This window comes from Bos mutus, chromosome 6 (genome assembly GCF_027580195.1).
Source record: "Bos mutus isolate GX-2022 chromosome 6, NWIPB_WYAK_1.1, whole genome shotgun sequence".
NCBI classification, from domain to species: domain Eukaryota; kingdom Metazoa; phylum Chordata; class Mammalia; order Artiodactyla; family Bovidae; genus Bos; species Bos mutus.
In genome coordinates, this window is record NC_091622.1 from 36255358 (window position 1) to 36273597 (window position 18240).

Below are 18240 nucleotides of genomic sequence, written 5' to 3' on the forward strand. Positions count from 1 at the left end.
ATCATGAAGAGTGAGCATCTTCTTCCATGAATTAAATATATGGAGCATATTTTCATTTTATTTATCTATTTTAAAAAATTTTATTGGAGTATAGTTGATTCACAATGTTGTGTCAGTTTCAGTTGTACAGCAAAGTGAATACACATATTGGAACATATTTTTAAAGAAAAGTTCTTAGATGTTATCTAACAGAGATGACAGTACCTAATAGAGGCTGAAAAAATATATCAGAGACTTAAATTTTAGTGAGTACTACTCTGCAAGATACTATGCAGGAACAGGTGAGAGGTAGAGATTTTCCTTCAAACCTAACTACCAAGTGCCTATCAGTCGGCAGGAAATACCAAAATGAGAAGGATGAGTAGTTCCCTTTCTTGCTTTCCCAACTTTCATTCTTCCTACATCGTATTGTGACTTACCAGTAATAAACCCTGAACAATCCCTTCCCCCCACATCCATACATCCTAGGCTTCTTGAAGGCACATGTATCTGTTTCACCTTCACAACCTGAACATGTACTCAAAATGAAAGAGTTGTTCATAAATGGATCATGTCAAACAACCAGCTTTTTCCAATACAAATTAACACTTAAACCTTAACAGAGCCTTCAGTGTAAGTCAAATACATGATCACTTCCCTTGAATTTCAGCTTTCATTCTAAAAGTTTATATCTGTCCTATGTATTTAAAAAATTTCCTTGATCCTGAATTCCACTATTCCTTATCACCTGCCTGTCTTAATTAGGTCAAGTGGCTTCAGGAAATAATTCATATTCACTACTTCCCTTTCCTACCATTATGGCATCTGATAAAAAATGTTAAGTAATACAGGGTTGAGGAGAATCCCCAAATTCAAAAGTTAATGTTAAAACATGTCAGAGGCCAGCAAACTGGCCATAAAAGCAGACCCAAGGGATTCTGAGCTCCTATCATGGGAGGTGGAAGAACCCTAGGAAAAGGGAAGAAAGTTCTGGAAAAGGGTGGACCATTCCTAGTCTTGATTCCAGAGAGAATGATTTTAATTATTTAGAATATTTTCATTGTTTCATATTTGAAAAATAGAAAACAGAACTGCTGAAATAAATCTCTAGGCCCAAGATGGCACCCAGGTGCCATGTCACCAAACCGAACTTTCACACTCTGAACGCTCAGCCTAACCAGAAACACAGTACATCCAGTCAGCCAATCCCCAAACACCAAGTTTACTCTGGGCTCTATACTTATTTCCTTGATCAGATATGCAACCACAGTCAATCATGCCCTGTTTCCATATTGAAGCTTCTGACACTCTACAAAACTTGCCCTTGCTCAAAATCCCTTGGGAAGAGCATTCCATTGCTTATGAGCTCCTATACGCTTTCAATCAATAGGCTCTTTTCCCTTAAATAAAGAACATCAAACTCATTACCAAATTGCTTTAGTTTTTTCATTTGAGAGAATAAAATGTAGGAAAAGTAATTATGAAAACCGGAAGATTTTATAGGTCCAAGAATTCTGATTTTGTATCTCTTTTAGTAGTGTTCTAGACCGTACCACATTCAAAACCATATTTCGGTCCTGGTACCAAATGAAGCACATACATTCTCTTAGTTCTATATACACATAGATTTACTCTCTTTTGAAAAAACAATATTTAGAAAAGTACCTTTTGAGAGTGCAAGAGAATGATAATCTCCACATGTGATCTGAATTATATTTTTTTCTTGTAAAATGCACTGAAACCTGATGAAAGGAAATATATTTTACATTGATCACAAATAAGTCACAACAGTTAAGAATTATTAACTGTATTTAATTAGGATTGAAACTCCAAAAAGTTAACTTCACATTCAGCACATCTAAAATTATTATAGTAATAATATGCTTTAATTAGTGGTTTAAAAGGAAAATAATGTTCATTCTAAAACTGTGGTAAGATGATTCTAAGACTCTTTTACAAACCATAATTTTATGATGCAGGAATAATACAAGATGAAAATAAGTTCTAATTCACAAGATCTACTAGGAAAAAGTCTCACAAATCATTCCATGATAATTCACTTTTCTCTGGGGTTGAAAACTACTTTGGGGTTAAATGAGTTAATTACTATGTAAGTCCAATTTGGGGATATGTGGACTAACCAATCATTTCCTTTAAGTGCCAAATCAACATGGTACATGCCCTGGGAGATACAAATTGATTTACAGTTCACTAGTCAGTTCAGAATTCATCATTTACTTAAGATACCACCATATAAAGCAAAGATTGTATAAAGTAACATTTTCCTACAAAAATTATGATGCTTTTTGAGTGAAATTTACATCATTTTTAATAAAAAGATAAAAAAAACTTTCCTACCTTGCATGTTCTATGCTATACTTGTACTCAAATGGTTTTCCATCCGAGGATAGAACCAGCATGTGCTCTTCTCCTTGGTCCATGGAATGTATCTTCATTTTTTTCCCTAACTTAATGCACTCTGCAGAGCAAATCCAACAGGAACTATCATCACTCACTGTGACCCACTACTATTATTCACTTAATTATAATGCACTTAAAACACCTGGGAAAAAATGTCAACTACACAACTTAACATGAACGTCTCTTTTAAGAAAATTCAACCATGCACCAAGCAGACAAAATAGCAATGACTATTGTCTTGACAACAGATTTTTTTTTTTAATTTGGGAAAGCATCGATTTATATACTGTTTTAAATTGAATGTATCTTTTCAATTAAAATAGCTAACTATTTGCTTTTAGATTCCTGTTTAATAAGTTCAAGGAGAGAAACTAAATTTGAAGTGCTAGAAATGAAAAAGTCTGTAAGAAACTATAATTTAATTTTTGGAGAACATACTTCATTTTAAGAGTAAATGAGGAATTGGGTTTGGGGGACAATTTTTTAAAAGGATGCTATTAAAAGAAATTGTACTGCCAGTGCATATTTAGCGCTTTCTCAAAGTTAAAGATTTAAAACTGTCCACTAAACCCTTTACTTTTATCTCATTTAATTTGTTCACAAAAAGTAGGTAGAGTTGGGACCTTGTTTCAGTTTTCAGTTCTAATGAAATAAATCTATTTACGCGAAAGATCAAAGCACAAACCACTTCATAATACAAATTCTAAAGAGAACCAAACCAGTCTGGTAATAAAGAATGCCCCAATAGACTAAAGCTTTTTTAGAGACTCAGCATTTCAAATCAGTTGAAAAAAAGGAGGGTTTATTCAAAAAAGGTGGGTTTATTCAAAAAAAGGTACTGGAACACGGCTAGCCATTTTGGAGAAAAAAAATAAATCAATCCATATTCCTCCCACCTCACTCCTTAAGTCAAAATAACTGCTAAGTGTATTTAAAATGTTAGGTTTAAAAGCAAAATCTTAATATTAGGAAAAAGATGAGAACATTAAACAAATTTGGATTGAGAATAGCTTTCTAACATAACACGAAATGCTTAAGTCTCCTTAAATGAAAAGACTGATGTAGTAAACTATAAAATAACATTAGCAAACGGCAAGTCGGGTAAAATTTTACTGCGTATATGACCGACAAACGGCTACTCTTACTCAATACACAAAAACTCTTCCAAATAAACAGGAAAAAGATAAACAACTCATCTTTTTTTTTAAAGCGAGGCAAAGATGTCAATGAACTGGCAGTTCACACACCCCCAAAAACCTCAAATAACCTACAGAAAAAAGGTTCTCGACTTCCCTCAAGTTAAAAGCAAAACGAACAAAAGTAAAATATCATTTTCTTCACGCAATAGATGGGCAAACTTTTCAAAATTAAATGTGTGGTCATTTACAACCCCATCCATCTGTAAAATCTGGAGTCAGGGTCACCAGAGCTAAGAAATCTCTACAGAGATTACCAAAGTGCAACTGAAAGCCCTCTTTAAATTGCTTGCACACGTAAGACATTATCACTGAGAACAAGAAAACCCAAACAAGGTTCTCCAAAGACTCACAAAATCAAAGCCGGTATGTTCTAAAAGGCGTAAGTGAAAAACACACTTTGAATAGAAACCAAAGATAGAGGCAGACTGGCTGAAATGCTGCCGGGAGACTCCCTCCATGAGGCGGCGGGCGGAGCGGACCTTGTGTTTCTCGCCACCGTCCGGCCCCAACTCCGAGCCCGCGAGGAACAAGGCTGGAGAACTCAGGGGTGCCAAACGCGAAAACACCCCCGGCCGGGCGCACTTCCACGGCCCGCGCGGGCCGCTGCGCCGTCTGGTCCCTCTGAGTCTCTCACGGTCAAAGAAGGACCGCACACCCACAAGTCGGGCCGCTCTAGAGAGAAGCGTCCGTGCGGGCCCCGGCCAGGACGCCCACCGCACTCACACCCCTAGTCCGCGGAGGGGATGTCTGAGAGGGCGCTGCGCGGCCTCACTCACTCGGCTTCCTGGCGCCGTCGCTCCCCGCCGGCAGCTGGTGGACTTCGACGCCCGCCCCGCCGCGCTCCAGCACCGCCAGGCGCCGGCGCGTGCAGCACATCTGGCGTGTCGCCTCGGGCCTCTTGGATAGCGCGCTGCGGAGCCCGGCGGCGCTGGGGAAGAGCCAGAGCTTCGCTCCCCAAGACACCGCGGGCACTGTCGCGGAGGGCCGGGACGCGGGGGGTCGGGACGCGGGGGGTCGGGACGCGGGGGGTCGGGACTCGGAGACCCGCCCGGGTACCGGGTGTGCGCCGCCCCGCGACCTCCTCCGTGGCCTCCCCTCCATCACCAATTTCCCGAGCTCCTCAGCCGTGTCTCAGCTGTCCGAACCTTCGAAGGAGACCGAGCTGAGGCGAGGAAAAGAGACGGCCAGGGCCTGAAGGCTGCCCCCGGGCGTCGTGGTGTGGAGCCGCAGCGAGCGGAACGCACACCGACGTCTAGGAGCCGCAGTCTCCCTACCCCGCCCAAACGCTGGGTCCCGACGTGCTGTTTGGGGGCGGAGCCGGCAGTTTCTGAGAGAAACGAAACTGATTGTTGTTGTTTTTTTAAGGGAACGGAATCGAAAAGAGAAAGGGAAACTTCATGATTTTAAGACTGGCTTGGACGGTGGCCAGAGTAAACAAGGCGCTAGTCTGTGAAGAGGTGGGAGGCGGGGCTGAGAAGATGTCCTCAGGCGGGCAGTGGCCACCTGAACTGGACCAGGTGGCCTTCGAAGAAGTACTGCAAATTCCACTAGGAGGAGCCTTGGCACAGGCGGACTTGCAGAATTTCCAGAAACTACTGTGACGAGGAAAGCTGAAGTTTGCTAAGCACTCTGCTCCAGGCTTTGCCACAGCATCATGGTAAAGCTGAAGAGAGCTATCCCATCCCACGGCCCACACGACGGTGCCTGCAGCCACTGCTGTCCATATATTTTTGCCTTTTCTAGAGTTTCTTAGGAATGGAATCAGATTTGTGCAGTCCTGTGTCTGACTTTTTTCACTTAGCATAAAGTTTTAAGATTCAGCCTGTAGTGTTTCATCAGTAGTTCTCTCTTTGTTATTGTTGAATGGTAGTCTATTATATGAATATACTACAATTTTCTTTATCCATTTACCTATAGGCAGGCATTTTAGTCCTTTCTGGCTTGCGGCTCGGATGAATAGAAGTGCTGTGAATACTGTGAACAAGGCTTTGAATAAATGTGGATACGTGTTTTCATTTCTTTGGAATAAGTAACTAAAAATGAAGTTGCTGTGTCATATGGCAAGTACATGAGTATCGTTTGAAGAAACTACCATACTTTTCTAAAATGCTATATCGTTTAGCATTCCCTCCAGCAATTTGAGAGGTCCAGTCCCTCTGTATTCTTCCCAACATTTAGTACTGTCAGTCTTCTTAATGTTAGCAGTTGCGGTAGTCTAAAATACCATCTTACTGCAGTTTTCATTTCCATTAAAACTTCCCTGGTGGCTCAGTGGTAGAGAAGCCGGCTGCCATTTCAGGAGACACCAGCTCCATCCCTTTATTGGGAAGATCCCCTGGAGAAGGAAACCGCAATCCCCTCCAATATTCTTACCTGGGAAATCCCATGGACAGAGGAGCCTGGTAGGTTGGAGTCCATGGGGTCACAAAAGAGTTGGACAGGACTGAGCAACTAAACAACAATGATTAATGATGGGAAATTTTTCAAGTGCTTTTATTAGTGCTGATCTCTGTCTCCTCTTTGGTGACGTGTCTGTTTGCATCTTTTGCCTATTTACTGATTCCATTGCTTATCATCTAAGATTGTTTTTTTTTTTTTAATGTATGAGTCGTCTATGTTACATATAAAGTTCTTTACTAGATACATGTTTTGAAATATTTTCTACCAGTCTGTGGCTTGCCTTTTAATTTTATTAAAAATGTCATTTTAACTAACATAATATTGTACATCAACTATACTTCAATAAAAAGAGGAAAGTTATGATAAAACTAAAACAAAAAATAAAATTACATGAAAAATGTCATCTAAAGAGCTAAAGTTTTAATTTTGATGCAAATTATTCATTTTTTCTTTATCCATTCTTTTTCTCTTACCAACATTATTCCTGCTTTTTTTTGACGTTAAAAAATCTTTGCCTACCCCAAAATAACAAAGATTTTCTCATACATTATCTTCTAGAAGTTTTACAGCTTTAGGTCTTTGTTATATTTCAAATGAATTATTCTTTATGGTGTGAAATAAGGGAAGAGGTTCATTTTTTTAATCCATTTCCACCTGTTCCAGTTTGCCTTTACTCATTGAATTGCCTCAGTGTCCCTGTCGAAACTGTTGACTATATGTGATTGGATTTATCTCTGGACTTTTTATTGTGTTCCATTGTGTATTTCGGTTTTTTACTCCAGTACCACACTGTGTTAATTACTGTAGATGCTAATTGACTCAAAATCAGTTCACCTAAGTGTTTGACCATTGTCCTTCTTCAGTTGTTTTGTCTATTTTAAGTTCTTTGCATTTCCATAAATATTTTAGAACCACCTTACCAATTTCTACAAAACAGACTGCAAGGATTTAGCAATTACTCTAAATTAGATCAGTTTAGGAAGAACTGACCTGATGATAATATTGATTCTTTTGTCCATGAGCATCTCTCGCCATTAACTAAAAGCTTCTTAAACTGTTGCAGCAATATTTTCAAGTTTTTTGTGAGTAGTCAAACATACTTTGTTAAACTTATCCTTATATATTTATTTTTTGATATTACAAGTTGTACTTTTAAAAATTTCAGTGTTTGATTGTGAGTATATATGTGAAATACAAGTTCCTTAGTCGTGTCCGACTCTTTGCAACCCCATGGACTATGCAGTCCATGGAATTCTCCAGGCCAGAATACTGAAGTGGGTAGCCTTTCCCTTCTCCACGGGATCTCCCCAACCCAGGAATTGAACCCAGGTCTCCCACGTTGGAGGCTGATTCTTTACCAGATGAGCCACAAGGAAAGCCCGTGAGTATATATAAATGCATTTAACTTTTATATATTGCCTTGAACCATGACACCTTTCTATATTTACTTAATAAATGGTTCTAGTAGATTTTTTGTGTGGATGCCTTTTAATATCCTACAGATAACTATGTAATTGATAAATAAGATAGTTTTACTCTTTCCTTTCCAATCATTATGGCCTTTCTTTTTTAAGTTTGGCCTGATGTATGGACTAGTACATCTAGTATAATGTTGAACAGAAGTGATGAGAGACATCTTGGACTTCTCAATTTTAGTAGGAAAGCATTCTTTCACCATTAAGTATGAAGTAATCAGGTCAAGTAAGTTCCTAGTTTGCCAAGAGTACTCATCTTGCATGAGTGAGTACGGAATTTTGTCAATTTTTTTCTACCTCTACTGAGGTAACTACACGATTTTTGTCTAATATGGTGAAAACAATGCATTTTCAAATGAATTTCGGAACTAACTCCAAGTTGGTCACAGATATTATATTTTACTGAATGTTTTATGTGTTTAAACTTTGTAAAAGATTTTTTTATCTGTGATCATATGAGAGATACACGTAGGTTTCTTTTCCTGTAATGTCTTTATCTGGTTTTGGTATTAGAATAATGCTGGCAGAAGAGAATTAATTGGGAAGTGTTCCCTCTTCATTTTCTGAAAGAATATATAAAGAACTGGTACTATCTGTTCTTAAAATGTTTAGTACAGCTCACTCATTTGCATAGAAAAAGTAATGTTGGCGTTGAAAGGCCTGAATAACAAAATCCAAAAGTCAGGTGCTTAAGGATCTCTTCTGTACAATGTCAGTAACCTCTGTCCATAGTTCTTCAGGCACTCTGTCTATCAGATCTAGTCCCTTAAATCTATTTCTCACTTCCACTGTATAATCGTAAGGGATTTGATTTAGGTCATACCTGGATGGTCTAGTGGTTTTCCCTACTTTCTTCAATTTCAGTCTGAATTTGGCAATAAAGTTCATGATCTGAGCCACAGTCAGCTCCCAGTGTTGTTTTTGCTTGCTGCAAAGAATATAATCAATCTGATTTCGGTATTGTGATGTCCATGTGTAAAGTTGTCTCTTGTGTTGTTGGAAGATATGACCGGTGCAATCTCTTGGCAAAACTCTGTTAGCCTTTGCCCTGCTTCATTTTGTACTCCAAGGCCAAATTTGCCTGTTATTCCGGGTATCTCTTGACTTCCTACTTTTGCATTCCAGTCCCCTGTGATAAAGCACATCTTTTTTTGCTGTTAGTTCTAGAAGGTCTTGTAGGTCTTCATAGAACCGTTCAGCTTCTTCAGCATTAGTGGTCGGGGCATAGACTTGGATTACTGTGATACTGAATGGTCTGCCTTGGAAATGAACAGAGATCATTCTGTCATTTTTGAGATTGCATCCAAGTACTGCATTTTGGACTCTGGTTGACTGTGACAGCTACTCCATTTCTTCTAAGGGATTCTTGCCCACAGTAATAGATATAATGGTCATGTGAATTAAATTAATCTATTCCAGTCCATTTTAGTTAACTGATTCCTAAAATGTTGATGTTCACTCTTGCCATCTCCTGTTTGACCACTTCCAATTTACCTTGATTCGTGGACCTAACATTCCAGGTTCCTATGCAATATTGTTTTTTACAGCATCGTAATTTACTTCCATCACCAGTCACATCCACAAAGGGCATTGTTTTCACTTTGACTCCATCTCTTCATTCTTTCTGGAATTATTTCTCAACTCTGGTAGCATATTGGGTACCTACCAACATGGGGAGTTCATCTTTCAGTGTCATATCTTTTTGCCTTTTCATACCATCCATAGGGTTCTCAAGGCAAGAATACTGAAGTGGTTTGTCATTGTACAGGAGGCAATGATCAAGATTATTCCCAAGAAAAAGAAATGCAAAAAGGCAGAATGGTTGTCTGAGAAAACCTTACAAATAGCTGAGAAAAGAAGAGAAGCAAAAGGCACAAGAGAAAAGGAAAGATACCCATTCTTGAATGCAGAGTTCTAAAGAATCGCAAGGAGAGATAAGAAAGCCTTCCTCAGTGATCAGTGCAAAGAAACAGAGGAAAACAATAGAATGGGAAAGACTAGAGATCTCTTCAAGAAAATTAGAGATACCAAGGGAACATTTCATGCAAAGATGGGTACAATAAAGGATAGAAATTTTATGGCCCTAACAGAAGCAGAAGCTATTAAGAGGTGGCAAGAATACATACAAGAACTACACAAAAAAGATCTTAATGACCCAGATAACCATGATGGTGTGATCACTCACCTAGAGCCAGACATCCTGGACTGTGAAGTCAGGTGGGCCTTAGGAAGCATCACTACGAACAAAGCTAGTTAGAGGTGATAAAATTCCAGTTGAGCTATTTCAAATCCTAAAAGATGATGCTGTGAGAGTGCTGCACTCAATATGCCAGCAAATGTGGAAAATTCAGCAGTGGCCACAGGACTGGAAAAGGTCAGTTGTCATTCTAATCCCAAAGAAAGGCAACGCCAAAGAATATTCAAACTACAGCACAATTGCTCTCATCTCACATGCTAGCAAAGTAATGCTCAAAATTATCCAAGTGAAGCTTCAACAGTGCGTAAACCAAGAACTTCCAGATGTTCAAGCTGGATTTAGAAAAGGCAGAGGAACCAGAGATCAAATTGCCAATAACCATTGGATCACTGGAAAAGCAAGAGAGTTCCAGAAAGACATCTGCTTTATCGACTACGCCAAAGCCTTTGACTGTGTGGATCACAGCAAACTGTGGAAAATTCTTAAAGAGATGGGAATACCAGACCACTTGACCTGCCTCCTGAGAAATCTGTATGCAGGTCAAGAAGCAACAGTTAGAACCTGACATAGAACAACAGACTGGTTCCAAATTGGGAAATAGTATGTTAAGGCTGTATACTGTCACCCTGCTTATTTAACTTATATGCATAGTACATCATGAGAAACTCTGGGCTGGAAGAAGCACAAGCTGGAATCAAGATTGCTGGGAGAAATATCAATAACCTCAGATATGCAGATGACACCACCCTAATGGCAGAAAGCAAAGAAGAACTAAAGAACCTCTTGATGAAAGTGAAAGAGGAGAGTGAAAAGGTGGCTTAAAGCTCTACATTCAGAAAACTAAGATCATGGCACCCGGTCCCATCACTTCATGGCAAATGGATGGGTAAACAATGGAAACAGTGAAAGACTTTGTTTTGGGAGGCTCCAAAATCATTGCAGATGGTGACTGCAGCCATGAAATTAAAAGATGCTTGCTCCTTGGAAGAAAAGCTATGACCCACCTAGACAGCATATTAAAAAGTAGAGGCATTACTTTGCTGACAAAAGTCCATCTAGTCAAAGCTATGGTTTTTCCGGTAATCATGTATGGATGTGAGAGTTGGACTATAAAGAAAGCTGAGCACCAAAGAATTGATGCTTTTGAACTGTGGTGTTGGAGAACTCTTGAGAGCCCCCTGGACTGCAAGGAAATCAAACCAGTCAATCTTAAAGGAAATCAGTCTTGACTATTCATTGGAAGGACTGATGCTGAAGATGAAACTCCAATACTTTGGCCACCTGATGTGAAAAACTGACTCACTGGAAAAGACCCTGATGCTGGGAAAGTTGAAGGCAGGAGGAGAAGGTGACAACAGAGGATGAGGCGGTTGGATGGCATCACCGACTTGATGGACATGAGTTTGATCAAGCTCTAGGAGTTGGTGATAGACAGGGAAGCCTGGTGTGCTGCAGTCCATGGGGTCACAAAGAGTCAGACATGACTAAACGACTGAACTGAACTAAGGATCTCTAAGATGCAGAAGTTACTTTTTCCCTTAAAATTCCAATAGTGTACATCTGGGCCTTCATTCCACTTGTTGTAGAAACCAGATATATCCAAAATAACTATGAGAATTTGCTGGGGGCTTACGTTTCTACTAACTACCTCACAATCTAGGGTTTTTGGTGAAATCTCTCTCTCTGTCTGGTCTGTCCTCAGATTTCAGACCTCCTTCCACATCAGCACCTAGTGTGGACGTCACCCCATAGTTTCCTTTCCCACAGCACCACTGATACAAGATACACAGGCTTCTGTGTATGATACAAGGCTTCTGTGTATGGTTTGGGATGACCATAGGCATTTATAGAATAGCTTACAGTTTTAAACTTAATATGAGATAGAAATGGCTCACAAAATTCATTTCCAACGTGCTTATATCTCTCCTTTAATTCATTCTATAGCTATAATGCTGAAACATATTTCATGTTCTTCATTTTTTTCCAACTGTAATTAGACAGGAGTTCCTGGTTGGGCTCAGCCTTTAGCCAAAATAATGTTATTTTCATTTAGAACGATTCTTAGAACACAGCACTGAACACAATATTTAGATTTTTCAAAAAGATTGTTTGGCTATAATCAAAACTCTGGAGACATCCCAGAATAGGAAAAAAAACAAAACAAACAAATATATATATATATATATACACACACACACACATACATGCCTCAAAACATGGTGAATTCAATTACAGCTTTATTTTTTCAAACTTCATATTTGTAAATTGTTTATTAGAGTTTCCCTGGGGCTCAGATGGTAAAGCGTCTGCCTGCAATTTGGGAGACCAGGGTTCGATCCCTGGGTCAGGAAGATCCTCTGGAGAAGGAAATGGCAACCCACTCCAGTACTGTTGCCTGGAAAATTCCATGGATGGAGGAGACTGGTAGGCTACAGCCCATGGGGTCACAAAGAGTCAGACACGACTGAGTGACTTCACTTTCACTTATTAGATGTACAATATTTTTAGAGTATCTTTTAGCTTTTAATATTCAGTATATTTTAAAATGCTAATTATTATTCAGGAAATAATTCAGTAAAAAGCAATCATTCTCATAGCAAATTTAAGGACCAGGAAATGCTGGTTTATTAACAATATTATCCTTGACTCATCATGTCATTGTTTATCCCAGCATTTGTCAACTAATTCTATCTAAAATCCATCAACCTTTGTACTAATCAGACCTAAAGAAGAAACTGTACTCCTGTACTAAAGAACAGAAGGATCGTAGGGTGAGAGGACCCGAGATGTGAGCCTCTCAGAGGTCACTATCACCCTGTGACTGTGGCTGAGATAAATCCTTTGTTGCTGTTGATGGCTCTTTGAAGTGCTTCCTTCACTTTTTTCATTGTAGAATATTCAGGGAGTTCCAGAATATTATGACATGTCAGTGATTTTGGGAAATCGCTTTCACTGCAAGTCTCAGGACAGCGAAACCGGATTCCTGGTTTCTGTATGCCTTTTACATGTAGTCTATCATTTCCTGTAAGAAAAACTAAAAAGAAATAAGCTTCAGTTAAGGTAGTTCACAGAAAGAACAAAACTTAAAATGAAAAGGAAGAAATTAATCATTTCATTCAAAAATATTTATCAGGTCCCCCTTGTGCAAAGAGAACTACATGGGACCATGTGGGGTGAAGAAAAATCATGACATTTGGTCTTTGTCTTTGGTGAGTTCACGATCTAGTTGGGGGGAAATTACGTATGTGAAAAGATAACAGCAAGATACAAGGAGTTTAGTCGAGCTCAGCTAGGAAGTATGATGTGAAGAGATAATGAAGACACTGAGCCTCAAGGCAGGGAGAGAGGTGCCAGGTTAGGGTGACAGGGAAGCTTCAGGCAGAAAGAAAAAACCAGAGGAGAAGATGTATGTGAACTCACTGAATGTACAGCCAACAGAATCCCTGGACTGAAACAAAAGTTTCCCATTAAGAAAGAACATTGGGAAGGTAGTTTGGGCTTGTGGAGAAGTAGTTAAGTTTGTGGAAGAGTTGTCCTCAAACATCCTCAGTAGCAACAAAAATAGCAAGAAAGATGTGTACGCATCTCAAGAAGAACTAAGAAATGGGATGAAAGATAAGAGAATAAGGCATTAAATCTGTCCTATACTAAAGCTGAAACTCCAATACTTTGGCCACCTCATGCGAAGAGTTGACTCATTGGAAAGGACTCTGATGCTGGGAGGGATTGGGGGCAAGAGGAGAAGGGGACGACAGAGGATGAGCTGGCTGGATGGCATCGCTGATTCGACGGACATGAGTCTGAGTGAACTCCGGGAGTTGGTGATGGACAGGGAGGCCTGGTGTGCTGCAATTCATGGGGTCGCAAAGAGTTGGACACGACTGAGCGACTGATCTGATCTGATCTGATGGAAACCCAGGTTTCCCACTAAGAGAGGTTCTTATGTCTTAGTGGTCTTGAACACGGGCTTTGAATTAGCCTGCTGGGTTCAAATTCTCATTCTGACACTAACCAACTGTCAGAACATAGGCAAGCTACTAAATGCTGCAAGTCTCTTTTTCCTCATATCTGAAGTGGGGGGAAATAAAGGTACCTGCTTCATAGGCTGCTATTAGGATAAAGGGAAGTAACAGTTATAAAATGATCAGGACAGTGCCTGGTATAGAGTAAGCACACAATATAAATGCTGTTATTATTATCATCATCAGTGGTCACTGGAACTATAATCATTAATAGTATTTGAGATAGTTGACATTGCCCTAATTCCATAGGACTTTAGATAATTAAATAAAGGTAGGAATGTGAGATAAAAGGCTCAATTAGGAGCCAACTAAAGTGAAGAAAGAAGACACAAACTGGGTCAGTGTAGACAAGGTAGTAAAATAACAATATCTTTATTACTATCATTTTTTAAAATGGAAAACAGGCTTAAGTAAGAAAATGAACACTGGTCTAGAAGCTAGGGGACCTGCATTCTAACCCTTGCTTTGCCATTAACATTTGTGATACACTATTAATGACTTTATCTCAAATAAGATATTTTAAAAGATATGTAATTATAGATTCATCTATTTCTGCAATACTTACAGAGGAATTTTCTCTTTTCATCCAAAGTTAAATTATGGAAAGCTTTCCAAAACATCAGTATAGTAGGATGTGACTCATGGTATCCTTGCTCATAAATAGAATTCTTGAAAAAAAAAAAAAGGAGAAATTTGGTTTTTAGGGGTAATTTTTGCTTGGAAGACTTGGGGGCACTTTAGTTATTACCTACCTTTTCAAATTCTTCCCAGTCATAGTCAGTATTTCCAATTATTGCTCTCATTAGTTCTTCAGGCTTGAAATGTTTAAGTATCTCTTTGTCAAAAAGTTTATAAAATCCTCTCTGAAATTCCTCATAAACTGCCTTTACAGAGGTGTTTAAAACATAATCAACACACTTAGAAACATAGTCTTTCCTGAAGGAAGCAAAAAAAAAAGGCCAATAATATACTTAACCAGTGACTAAACTATTCTCTACTTTGCCTTTTCATCATTTCTATTAAGAAAGAAAAGTAAGTTACATCTGCCAAGCACACAACGCTATATGACACAGGGCTACGAAAACATCCAGTCAGCTGGAAGAAGAAAGCGTGGAGAATATGCAGAAGCATGAAGGCTTTGTTTTGCTCCCATTGCCTGGACCACATTCAGGATGATATTTTAAAAACACCAATCTGAATATGTCATTCTCCTGCTTAAAATCTTTAAAAGACTTCTCATTGCCTTGAAGGTAAATTTCAAACCACTTTAGCAGGATTAAAAAGGTCTCCATGGGGGAAGGGGGTAAAAAACAATGGGCTCCATGTCGTGCCCTTGCCTGACTCAGCAGTCTCTTCCCACTGCCATTTGAACCTCCGGCCATGCTGACCTTCAGTTCACTGGCCTCACTGTCTCCCTTACAGTTAGGCCACAGCAGGCAGAGCTTCCTTTTCACCTGGCAACTTCCGTCACTCATCAGAATTCAAAATGAACATGACTTTCTCAGGGTTGGTCCTCTGTTCTTCTCTCTCTCCCCTCTCACAACACATCACTGTGTGTAAATTACGTCTGCAGATTGTCTTCTCCAATTTGGATGAATTTCCTGAGAGCAGGTGTGCTACTGGAGATATTTCCACCAGATATCACCCTAAAACATGCTAATCTCCTACCCTTTGAGCATCCTTCAAGGACCATCATTTCTGAATCAACCTCCTCTGTCCTCCCCTGTAACCAGTGGTGTGCTGGTAAATGTTCTACAACCAGCTTTCTTAAAAGGTGAGGGAAAAAGATGGAACCCTCATTTGCAGCATTTGCCAATTTCTGTGGTTTACCTGTCACCTTCTAGTTTCTTAACTGGTTTTCATTTTCTTCGGAATGTTCATCCTTATCTGACTTTCTATTACATAATAATTTATTGACTTTCTGCTCCACTGTAATTTCTGCTCCAGATTTTGCATCTTTTTTTACTGCCATATCTCTGACACCTAGAATAGGGTCTAGTATAGAGTAGGGGCTCAAAAACTAATTGTTAAATGAACAGTGAAAAGTGCTGCAAAGGAAATATTTAATCTTGACTCCTTTCGTCCCTTCTTTTCCCTGTAACCTTTAATCCTTTGAAAAAGATCAGAAGCTAAAATGATCATCTGGAAAGACTGGGTAGCTCAGATGGTAAAGAATCTGTCTGAAATGCAGGAGACCTGGGTTCAGTCCCTGGGTTGGGAAGATCCCCTGGAGGAAGGTATGGCAACCCATTCCAGTATTCTTGCCTGGAGAGTCCCACCGGACAGAGGAGCCTGGTGGGCTACAGTCCATTGGGGTCACAAAGAGTCGGACACAGCTGAGCGACTGAGCACAGCAAAAGACAAAATATATTTATAAAGCATAGTGATATAAACATTTTATGTGTATTCAAAATAGATGTGCGATGTCTCAAACTTACTTGTTGCTTTGGTCTACAAATACAGAAATCCCATTTGGAATTAAATCAACATCATTTTGGTCCCAGTGTATCTGTAACCAAAATATATTCAGGTACCAAACATGAAAGAAAGTCTGAATAGTCAACCACAAGACCATTATTGCTAGTACATTCTTCCCTATAAAACTTTAAATAACTAGGCATTAAATAATTATTTATATAGTTCAATCATCTAACTATATATATAAATAAAAACATACCATAGTATATGCTATATATTGCTTTATGCATATATCATTCCATTTAATTTTTTACGGTGTTCACATTGATTGAATAATTGCTATCTTTTCACTTTTAGAGTGTATAGACATAAGGCATCAAATGAGGAGCAAGTGGGGGAAAAGTCTTACAGTACCGAAGTATAATACCCTTCAAAAAACACATCCAATATATAAGATACTATAATAAAAAACATTTTTAAAAACATTAATATAAACTATAATCTGATTTCCATTAGTACTCACAGAAAAACGTAGGCCAAATTCTTCTTCAATGTCATTAGCATCATCATTTAGAACTTCTTGCAAGCACCTAAGGAAAATTTTGGTTTAAAATATACATATTATTCCTACACAACTTCAAAAGAAATAAACGGTCAATGGAAAAAATGGGAACAGTATAAAAATTTATAAAGTGTATTAAAAGTCATGGGAATTTCTTCTTCTCCACCTTCCCATTCCCTCTTCCTAGAGTTAACCTTTACAAGTTTGATTGGTCAGATTACTGCCTATCATGTGGACACTGCTGAATCTTGGTGGAAATTTTCAGAAAGGAGCCCCTTCCCCTAGACCAGCCCTTCCCCTGAACCAGGCCTTATTTTGTCTCCCAGGGGACATTTGGCAAAATCTGGAGACATCTTTGGTTGTCACAGTTAAAGGGAGTGTTATGATTAAAGGGGGTCCCTTGGACTGCAAGATCAAACCAGTCAATCCTAAAGGAAATCAGTCCTGAATATTCATTGGAAGGACTGAAGCTGAAGCTGAAACTCCAATACTTTGGCCATCTGACGCAAAGAACTGACTCGTTGGAAAAGATCCTAATGCTGGGAAAGATTGAAGGCAGTAAGAGAAGGGGATGACAGAGGATGAGCTGGTTGGATGGCATTACCAACTCGATGGACATGAGTTTGAGCAAGCTTCCCTGATAGTTCAGTTGGTAAAGAATCTGCCTGCAATGCAGGAGATTCCTGTGTCAGGAAGATCCGCTGGAGAAGGAATAGGCTACCTACCCACTCCAGTATTCTTGGATTTTCCTTGTGGCTCAGCTGGTGAAAAGAATCCACCTGCAATGCAGGAGAGCTGGGTTTGATCCCTGGGTTGGGAAGATCCCCTGGAGAAGGGAAAGGCTACCCACTCCAGTATTCTGGAGAATTCCATGGACTGTAAAGTCCTTGGGGTCGCAAAAAGTCTGACACAACTGAACAACTTTCACTTAGTACTGGCATCTAGTGGGTAGCAGTCCTGTATGCTGCTAGGCATCTCTACAATGTCCAAGTCAGTCTTTCACAACAAAGAATTATCTAGCCCAAAATGTGTGTACTGCCAAGGTTGAAAAGCCCTGCTCTATACTGTCAGAGTATATGGTATAAATCTAGCCAGTGTTTTCTTTCACTAACAGTACACAGGAAGAGAATCTTTTTCTTCCATCTGTTGCCAACTCTATGCTGTATGAAAAACTTTGTAACAGTTGTCAGTCTATAAGCAGAAAAATTATATCTCATTTTCATCTGCAGTTTCTTGGTTACTAGTAAGATTGAGCATATTTTTTGAGTTTATATATATACATATAGTCATATCTATATTATACAAAGATATTAATCCATTGTCTATCATGTGTTGCCAGTTTTTTCTTTAGAGAATATAGTTGGCCTTTTAACCTAGAACAAGCATTTTTCAATCCTTAAAAAATAAAGTTCATGGGCTTTCCTCCTGGCTCAGTAGTAAAGAATCTGCCTACAAATGCAGGAGACACGGGTTCGATCTCTGATCCGGGAAGATCCCACATGCTGCGGAGCAACTGTGCCCGTGCACCACAACTACTGAGCCTGTGCTCTAGAGCCTGGGAGCCGCA

The 18240-nt window shown here is 39.3% G+C and overlaps 3 protein-coding genes across 6 annotated transcripts in view; 1 reads left to right on the forward strand and 2 right to left on the reverse strand.

Annotated features, from left to right (window-relative positions):
* HERC5 (HECT and RLD domain containing E3 ubiquitin protein ligase 5) overlaps positions 1-4871 on the reverse strand; it is a 44988-nt gene extending 40117 nt beyond the window's left edge. For both annotated transcript variants that reach the window (XM_070372160.1, XM_070372159.1), the window contains exons 1-3: positions 4376-4871; positions 2338-2458; positions 1645-1721 (exon numbers count right to left, since the gene is read on the reverse strand). In XM_070372160.1, the coding sequence (XP_070228261.1) occupies positions 1645-1721; positions 2338-2458; positions 4376-4700 (523 nt within the window). In that variant the 5' untranslated portion in view covers positions 4701-4871. The remainder of the gene's footprint in view (positions 1-1644; positions 1722-2337; positions 2459-4375) is intronic.
* Positions 1-18240, forward strand: part of PYURF (PIGY upstream open reading frame) — an 88075-nt gene that overhangs the window by 46871 nt on the left and 22964 nt on the right. The window lies entirely within an intron of this gene.
* The window catches only part of HERC6 (HECT and RLD domain containing E3 ubiquitin protein ligase family member 6), a 57532-nt gene continuing 51183 nt past the window's right edge, over positions 11892-18240 (reverse strand). For all 3 annotated transcript variants that reach the window (XM_005897788.3, XM_070372162.1, XM_070372161.1), the window contains 5 exons: positions 16635-16701; positions 16132-16202; positions 14446-14629; positions 14259-14361; positions 11892-12705 (listed from right to left, as the gene is read on the reverse strand). In XM_005897788.3, the coding sequence (XP_005897850.2) occupies positions 12482-12705; positions 14259-14361; positions 14446-14629; positions 16132-16202; positions 16635-16701 (649 nt within the window). In that variant the 3' untranslated portion in view covers positions 11892-12481. The remainder of the gene's footprint in view (positions 12706-14258; positions 14362-14445; positions 14630-16131; positions 16203-16634; positions 16702-18240) is intronic.